Consider the following 9,594-nt stretch of genomic DNA (forward strand, 5'->3'; position numbering starts at 1 on the left):
CAAAATCTTGGGTAGGCCTAGCCCACCTTTGTTAATCGGCCTATGCAACTGCGTTTGCAACTGCATTTGCTGCGTAAAGCAAAAGCTTATGCGCCACACCTCCCTCTACCACCCCTGGAAAATCATCCTCCTTTCTTATCATGGCTGCTAATGGTTCCAGGGCAAGACAGAACAATAATGGGGAAAGAGGGCAATCCTGCCAGGTGCCCCTATCCAGAGTAAAATAATCTGAAATTAATCCATTTGTTTGTACCGCCGCTACCGGGTGTCTATAAAGTAACTTAATCCACCCAATAAAAGTATTCCCGAATCCATACATTTCCAAAATCTTAAAAAGATAATCCCATTCTACCATAACAAATGCCTTTTCGGCATCAAGTGAGATGGCAGCGACTGAAGTCTGATCATTCGCCACTGACCACATGATATTGATGAAACGCCTAATGTTATTAGAAGACCTGCAGCCCCGAATGAACCCCACCTGACCTGTATGTATAAGAGATGTCATAACTTTACTTAATCGGTTTGCCAAAATGTTTACATCTAGCTGGATCAGGGAAATTGGATGGTAACTCTTACACTTGCTTGGATCTTTGTCCTTTTTAAGAATCAGACTGATCCAGAATTGTGTCATGGTTGGCAGAAGCTTTCCATTCTTTAATGATTCCGTATAAACTTCTAACAAAAGTGGAGCCAGTTCTGTAGCATAAGCTCTATAAAATTCAGCGGCAAAGCCATCTGGCCCCGGACACTTGCCTGCAGGTAAGGCCTTATTTACCTCGTCAAGCTCCTCCAAGGTTATCTCAGAATCAAGAGAATTTTTTTTCTCAGTCTTCAGTTAAGAGAGATCTAATGGTTCCATAAAGTTTCTAATATCTTCCTCAGTAGATGAAGATGTGGAACTATAAAGATCAAGATAGAATTCTTCAAAAGCATTATTAATATCAATGGCCAAGGTAAAAATTTCACTGAAGGAATGGTAGAAAAAGACTCTCTGCTTTATATATCTAGCCAAAAGCTTCCCTGCTTTGTCCCCCAACTCAAATATGACTGTCTTGCCCTAAATAACCAAAACTCCACCTTCCGTGAAAAAATAGTTTTATATCTGTATTTCAATCGGGTCAATTCTCTGAGGCCATCAGACAACATTCGGCGCTTCAGCTCTGTCTCGGTACTTTTAATATTCTCTTCCAACTCCATGAGTTCTCATGCTTTGGATTTTTTGATGAATGAGGCATACTGTATGATCCGACCGCTAAGAACTGCCTTAAGTGCCTCCCAAGCCACACCCACAGAGGAGACTGAGGATCAGTTGGTCTCCATATAAACATTGATTTCAGCCTTTAACATTTATTGGAAATCAGGATTTTGCAAAAGGGATACATTAAAATGCCAACTATATGATTTCTTTTTCTCCATATGTGGCAACACCTCTAAACTCACCAGGGCATGATCTGAGACTACGATGTTTCTGTGAAGGTTGTACGGGAAGGACAAGTCGGGAAGCACAGTCACCGTCAAAAGTAAGGCTTTTATTTTCTGCCCTCTGCACAGCCTGTACACTCTCTCTTGTGTTTTCCTAGGTTCACTCAGATAGCTTCACCAATAACAAAAACTCCATTAGCAAACTTCTTAAAAGACATGCAGCTTTTTGACATTCAGGACAAACGCCAGCACCGGACTGATGTGTCGTTCTCTCTCTCTCCTCAGACGGTGGCGTGGTTCTTTTTATGCTGCTCTCCCCAGCTCTTTGGAATTAGAGACAGGTGTTAGACATAATTTAGCACAGGTGTAAGCACCCTTACCGCTTTCTCGCTCTCCGGACGGGTGCTCGACCACACCCCTGCTGCCACAGTTTCCAATTGAGCAATCAACAACAGATAAAATGAGGGACTTCAATATATATATAAATAAATCTTATGGACTGATGAAAACAATTTATAGTCCCTACCAGATGGGTTTAAAAGTCTCCAAATATCTGTAAGACCAAGATTTTTACACATCCTGAGAAGTGTCAATGTTGCTCTACGGGGCTTGCACAATTTTTCTTCACTATGATCAAGGACTGAATCCATCAACAGATTAAAGTCTCCTACCAATATTATATCATGAGGGGTGCCAGCGGCTTGCAACATCCCTTCAAGATCTATAATGAAGCCCTGATCAAAGTTAGGTGTGTAAATATTAGCCAAAATCAACCTTTGCCCCTGAATTTCTGCTAAAACAATAATGACTCTTCCTAATTTATCTTTAATCTGTTTAATACATTTTAATTGTAGATGTTTACTTATCAATGTAATGACTCCCCTGCTCTTACTTGAGCCGCACTAAAGAAAACATGCCCACCCCATATCTTCCCCAGTTTTTCAGCTTCCTGCGGGGAAAGATGCGTTTCTTGAAGAAGCAGTATATTATACAGTATTTCTTACGTTTAAGAAAATAAATAACCTTCCTTCTTTTTATGGGGTGCCCCAACCCTTTCACATTCCATGTGGAGAGAGACAATCCACTCATTAACTTTTGACATATTAGAGAACATTCCACATTGGTGCAACAATCAACCCCCTACTCACTCCAATGTCTTTATGTAGGACAATGCTTGCCATGGGCATGTAAATATTTTATGTCCATCCTTAGTATTCATTCTCAGTTTGGCCGGAAACATCAGTGCAAAAGGGAACTTCCATTGATGTAAGAGTTTCTTGCATTCTTTGAATTGTTCATGTCTCTCTCGTCGAATTCACAAAGTCTGGGAACAAGAAAATGCTGTGGTTCTTCCAAGAAAGCTTTCTTTTACACCTCACCTCACATAACACGAAACCTTTATTGGATGATCTTAGAAATTTGGCCAGAATTGATCGGGGCCTGTCTCCCTCTGAGGATCTCTGAGCCGGGATCCTGTGAGCTCGCTCGATTTCCAGCTTATGGCCTGTTATGTTGAGCAGACTCGGGAAGAGCCTGTCTAGGAATTTCACCATATCTCGGCCTTCTTCATGCTCAGGAATTCCAACAATTCGGATGTTGTTTCACCGGCTATGATTCTCAAGGTCTTCCAGTTTTTCCAAAATGCGTTCCAAATCTCCCTTGGTTGCTTGCGGGTTAGCAGCTAATTCCCTCTCCGATGACTCCAGATAATCGATCCGTCTCTCGACATCCACAACTCTTGTAACCATCTCTGAGAATTTCATTTCCATGGAAGTGATTGATCGACGTATTACAGCAAGATTCTCCAAATCTGCAATGACCTTCATCAGCACTGCTGACACATTCATCAATTCATGCCAGATTTGTTTCAGTTCACCATCCGAATTGAGGGGAATCAGCTTGAGCACATAAGTTTTTTTTTTATATCTCCAGAGCCCGAGGATTTTGAATTCTTTGACATATTGTCTTCTTCGAACAGTTAAGAATCAGGGTGTATCGAATCTCACCGGTTTATGACACAAATATTATTAAAACTAGCAAAGTGCGCAGAGCCCACCGTTCACACGTCTGCTCCTCGCATGGCATCACGTGACTCCCATATGATGCATTCCTGATATTCAATAGGCTATTTTGAACAATCATCTAATCTTAAGCATTGGAGTGGTGGTGGTGTAGTGGACTAAAGCACTGAACTGGTAAGTGGAAGGTTGTTGGTTCAGTCCCCACAGCCACCAACATTGTGTCCTTGAGCAAGGCACTTAACTCCAGGTTGCTCCAGGGGGATTGTCCCTGTAACCAGGGCACTGTAAGTCGCTTTGGATAAAAGTGTCAGCCAAATGCATAAATGTAAATGTAAGCATTGCCAACACAACTGCATTATGTCCCGCATATTTGTCCAGCAACTTTGAATGACCAACTGCACTTGATTGTCATCTAAAATTAATTTTAGCTAAGGCTGGGAATCGATTCCAAAAAGAATCAATTCCTCGATTCTGAGGCATTGGGAATCAAGAATCGATTCAAAACGTTGGAATCGACTCCACAGCTGGAGTCGATTCCTTCTGGGGAAACCGGTTGATATTTTCGGACTGTGTTTATTTCCTTGACCACTGAACTACTACACATTTTAGAAGCCTAACAGCACTAATACATTAACAAAATGATTATAAAATGACTGCATCTTAATCATCAATCTGACTCAGAGTCAAATCTGCTCTGTTTGTTCATATGTATGAAGTAATCCCACAAGCCCTTCAACACATCTGCTTTCCAGACCTGGATAGTCTGCCGGTATTTTACTTTGGATTAAACTAATAATCAAGTAACATGCCAAATTTGTGACAGTAAATTGGCATACAGTAATAACTTCCCCGATGTTACAACACAAATCTGCAATAAGATGGCACTTATAAAAGCAAGAATCTAATGCTTCTCTACTCGTTCTCAACATTTTTACAGTGTTTAAAACCTTTTGCATATATTCATTTTTTTATTAGCCTACATTTTACACAATTTTACATAAATTATATAAAAAAATAATTAAAAAACAAAAATGTTAAATACACGTTAATATTTATATATATATATAATTTTTTATATTGTATAAACCAGTACAACAATGGATTTTTTAAAACTGAAATGTATTGTTTGGACATTTTATTCAGTGTACAAAAGGTAGTGGACAGTTACTGTACATTCTAATATAAACCTCTTTCTAAACAAGGAATCATGAGTGGAAACAGACAATTGAAATGGTGCTTTTAAGATTATTTTCAGTAATTCTTGGAAATACAAGCGCATCTTCTCAAGCTTCCCTCAAATTTATCTCATGGGATTGAAGCTTCGCGCTTTGGTATGTGCATACAGGCCCTGATTTAATTTTAGAATGGACCTATTAATAGCAAAGAATGCTTTGTAGTGAGCTGTTTATTATGAGATTTAACTTTGCCTTCTGTTTTTTTCGGAATCGAAAAAGAATCGATTTAATGGTTCTGGAATCGACTCTTGAAATCTATTCTAAATAACTATTCCAAAACCAGGAATTGGAGTCGATTCCCAAATTTCTGGAATCGAACACCCCTAATTTTAGCGTTATAATGCAATTTACATTTTCTGAAGAAGCTCAATAAATGCGATCTGTGGCAAAGAGGGTTAGATTTAAAATATTTTTATGTTTTAAAATGTTCAAAAGCTTGTTTTCTGAAAGTGAACTCCGCATTGGACAATAGTTCTGATAGTTTATAGCCTTGAAAAAAAGTGTAGAACATTCTGGGAATGATATTCAGCCAACTTTTTTCATCTACTGAACAGGGTAATTTATGTCTGTGTAAAGAAAAGGAAATGATATAGTCCTAGCAATATTATTTTTTCGTTTGGTAATTATTTTTTTTAAATGTTTGGTAATATATTTAATTTAATACAGTGAATTTTTTCAAAAGTAAGCTAAATAATAATTTTATAGAATTGGGCATTGTTAGTGTTCCAGAAAAGCACACGGAAGCTTTTCTCTTAGTATTGTGTATTTATTTTTAATTTAAAACATCTTTGTGCACAGAAATTATATGTTTTTTTTTTTTATTGTGGGCTAATTCCATGACTGCAATCTATTATTTTGAATGGTGTGGAAAAGCAACTTTAATAAATTAACGGATGGTTACCACGATTAAATTAATCGCAAAGAGTGGCCATTCATTTGTTCCCCGTGCACTTATTGATGACAGGTGGAAGTGTCATGATGCAGATGTGTTTGCAGCATCGGGTCTGTGCAGGAATGCCGTTAAGACCAATCCATAACAGTGCGAGTAATGCTTCACATACAATAAACTGGCTTTCAAGGATGTACACCTTGTCGTCATGATTAACACAGGCTAACAATTGGGCTAAATTCTGCCATGTGACACTATATTTTTGCGTTAATGCCAATTTTCTTGATTAAAGTGTTTCCAAACCAGTTTTTCGCAACATTTGAAGTATTGACGTAGAGTTTATGCACTAGAGTTAAACAGAAAAATATTATGTCGACACTTGTGAAATTCTAGCAATAATATGAGTTCCATCAGCTATGTCGGTAAACTTTTTGATGCGCTACACTTTGTTTTTCACAAAAAAATCTTTGGATGGAAACGTAGTGACATTTTGATCTAACCTTTGTGTGACAATATCACAAAAAAACAAACAAACAAAAAAAAAAAAGCTAAAAAGAAGTGCTTTTAAATATTTAAAGAAATAAAATAAATTAAAAATAATTAAAAAAAAAAGTGTTTTGAACTGCATAGAAGGATAGTCTATCTAGTTATGGGTACATATTGTAAGCTTCAAGGTTTCTATATTTCAGCTAACTCCTAGAAATAAAATCCCAGGTGTTTGTTCAGCACAGTGGCTAGATTGACGAAAATCAGACTTTGAATGTTCAATGTGCACACTTGTTTTCTCCACATCTAAGTTGTTGCTTATGGATCCGCTTTCTCTTTCAGAGGAACATTAGCATTAAAGCGCTATTTTTCTGTAGAACTGCTTTTGTATGCATTGTGACAGCACTGTACAAATAAAAATAACTTATTATAACAAAAGAACTAAAGGCTTCACATTACATAAAAACATGGCATACCTTCAACATCTATCAACCAGTCCCTCCAGTAGAATATTGTCTGGTTTTCTCTAGTCCTTCTGTTGCTGCCTTGTGGGGAGAAGTTCACATTAAAAAGACTCCAGAGGTCCTTTGCCTGGAGGGGCCTCTCCTCACTGACGAACATTTCATAAAACAGAGCAGAATTCTTCTGCATCTCTTGCAGTAAACCAAGAGTTTGCAATCCTTCTACAAACCTGTAAAACAAGCATAACATTCATTGTAAATTTCCATGTTAAATCATCTGTTATATGCTGTCAGGAAGGAAAGACCACAACATCACTTACTGGTTTAAGGCGGTTTGCAGTCTTCCATTCACAATGAAATCTGCAGCCGACTGGACAAGAGAGTTCTTTTCTGTGAGGCTTGATATGTAACTGTCTGCTGCCTCTATAATGGCACAATTTGCCTCCAGAACAGTTGTTGCTTCCTGTATCTAAAACAGTTCCCATAAAGCGATTTTACATTTGTGAGAAAAAAAAAAAAAAAAAAAACTACTAATGTGTATAACCTAGTCTGCAAAGCTAAAGTAAAACAAAGAAACATCCATATCAGAACTTCCTCCAGACCCATTATGAATTTAAAAAAAAAATTTGACTTTTTTAAATTCCCACCTGGCATTAGGTTTCAGGTGAACTAAGGCTGAAGTGGTCAGCCTTAAAGACAGGTGGAAACGGGGACCGATAACTTTACATTTCTAATGAGAAAGTGTGCCAGTTTTTTACACTTTAACCTTTTTGACTTTTTCACGTCTCATCATCATGCTTGTAGTGAGTGATGCATGCAGTCATAAAATCAGATACCTTCCCCTAGAAATTCTAACACAAGTGACCAAGGGAGATGCATTTGAGCAACAAGGTGGAAACCATAGCATATCATCCTGACCACTTGATCAAATGGTGGAAACAGAACTTTCTGGATCTTTCCTGACATATACAAACTTCAGTTCATGGAGTCTCTACAAATGAGCTGGTGAGTTAAATCATGCGTCAGATAAGGGAGACATCCAGACTATTCAGTGCTGGGGTCCTCATCAGGATCTGTGTTGGGTGTAATACATTACCAAGTAATGCATTACTGTAATTAAATTACTTTTTCCTTGAAAAAAGGGATTACTCTTCATTTTTCAGTAATTTTATTACTGAATTATCAGTTACTTCTTATGTAATTGCATTAAATACTGTAAAGACTCTAGAACAATTCTATATAAAACAATAGTGAATTTAAAATCGAAATTTAATGTCTAATGTTAAAAATTATGTTTTCTAATTTAATGCTGCCCCCTTAAATTCTTTGGACAGTTCAAGAATAATTTATTTGATTTTATATGATTTATTTGAAAGAATTAAAAGAACAGTTTCATGTCTATCCTTGTATTGTTCATCTGGTTGTGGTTGATATGGTTTTATAGGATAATTTGTAATAAGTAATGCAATTACTTTTCAGACAGAGTAATTAGAACAGTAATCTAATTACACTGTATAATATGTAATTAGTAGTTAGAAATTAATTACTTTTTTTTAGAGTAACTTACCCAACACTGATCAGTATGGAGAGACACTAATATAAAGGAATGGCTAATTATACATTCAGCTCCATTCTTCCACTATAAGATACAGTCCTCGACATGTAAAACTGTAACAGAACATGGCTACAAAAGTAACAATGCGCTGCAGGTACTGCTAAGTGATACATATAGAAGGTCATTAAAGAGTTTATCACAGCTTTTTATAAATAAAGCATGTCTATTGCCTGATCAGCGTCATAGAAATATTCTGTAATGTAAAACAAGTAGAACATTATCAAGCCTACTGACCTTGAGTGTCAAGAGCCAAACTCCAATCTTTCTCATGGCCCTGAAAGATACTTATTTGATGAATGGCTCACATCAACAGCCTTCGGTATTCTCTTGTCAGGCCACCTTCATCCACTGTCCCTTCACCTTTCTCCTCAGCATCTACAAAAACTATATCTAGTTTTGCTTCTGGATTTAAATGCCACCGCTTGAATGCTTGCAGGCTACTGTAGTATGTTTTCTCTGTATATGTTAATTTGGTTGTAGGTCAACCCTGTAAGAGACAAAGTTAAGACCGTTTTCAGTCAAATTTACATTTTACTATTTTGAAAAGCAATCCATACTTTATATATAATTTCTCTTTAAGGAACAGTCTTGGAAAAGATCAAATTTATATTTCATGCATGAACTTGAAGTACTGTTCTGGACTAACACATACTGAAGGTTTTAATATTTTTTTACCTCTTAGCACAGTGCTGGTAACTGGTAAAAGAATACCAAAGCAAAACATCTTATTCATTTGGTGATAAACTGCATCAGATATCAGAAAATGAATATACGTTAAATGTTTTGATGGAATATTCGTTTACTGGAAATGCAGGCATAACTGAACATTTTGGTACATTTTGGAATATTACTTGTTGCATAAGTCCTTTATCTGTATATGGAAAATGTGCTAATTTTAATCATATAAAAAACACAAATGCATAAACATATTTTTTAAATATTACTAGTAGTTAAAGTTATATATAAGAACACTCATCTACAGGTGCCTCGCTGTGAAGAGGGGATTCCTGGTGGAATGGAGTGGGGGCAACAGACCTCCTTTGATCAAAAAGATTAATGACTGATGGCTGGGGAGATGGAGGACTAAGTGGTGGCTGGTTCTCAAGATAAATGACTGATTGCTGGGGAGATGGAAGACTAAGTGGTGGCTGATTTTCAAGAAAAATGACTGATTGCTGGGGAGTTGGAAGACTAAATGGTGGCTGCTCATCAAGGTCAATGACAGGTGGCTGTGAAGATGAAGGGCTGAGCAGTGGTTGGTCTTCAAAAATAATGAATGGTAGCTGGGCAGACAGCAGAGTCACTGAAGGCTGTGCAGTCGGCAGAGTAACTGGTGGCTGGGCCAAGAGCAGAGTCACTGAAGGCTGTGCAGATGGCAGAGTCACTGAAGGCGGGGCCAAGAGCAGAATCACTGGGGTCTGGGTCGAGTGCAGAGTCACAGGGGGCTGGGCAGTCGGCACAG

At 37.6% G+C, this 9,594-nt stretch overlaps 1 protein-coding gene across 2 annotated transcripts in view; it reads right to left on the reverse strand.

The window, feature by feature from the left end:
- LOC127456206 (uncharacterized) overlaps positions 1 to 9,203 on the reverse strand; it is a 33,414-nt gene extending 24,211 nt beyond the window's left edge. Inside the window, exons 1-4 of one of the 2 annotated variants that reach the window (XM_051724589.1) lie at positions 9,113 to 9,203; positions 8,367 to 8,619; positions 6,838 to 6,986; positions 6,533 to 6,747 (exon numbers count right to left, since the gene is read on the reverse strand). In XM_051724589.1, the coding sequence (XP_051580549.1) occupies positions 6,533 to 6,541 (9 nt within the window). In that variant the 5' untranslated portion in view covers positions 6,542 to 6,747; positions 6,838 to 6,986; positions 8,367 to 8,619; positions 9,113 to 9,203. Of the gene's footprint in view, positions 1 to 6,532; positions 6,748 to 6,837; positions 6,987 to 8,366; positions 8,633 to 9,112 lie in introns of those variants that run through there. The other variant, XM_051724598.1, reaches the window with a different exon arrangement.
- Between the last annotated feature and the right edge of the window lie 391 nt (positions 9,204 to 9,594).

This window comes from Myxocyprinus asiaticus, chromosome 2, assembly GCF_019703515.2.
Source record: "Myxocyprinus asiaticus isolate MX2 ecotype Aquarium Trade chromosome 2, UBuf_Myxa_2, whole genome shotgun sequence".
Classification (NCBI taxonomy): Eukaryota; Metazoa; Chordata; class Actinopteri; order Cypriniformes; family Catostomidae; genus Myxocyprinus; species Myxocyprinus asiaticus.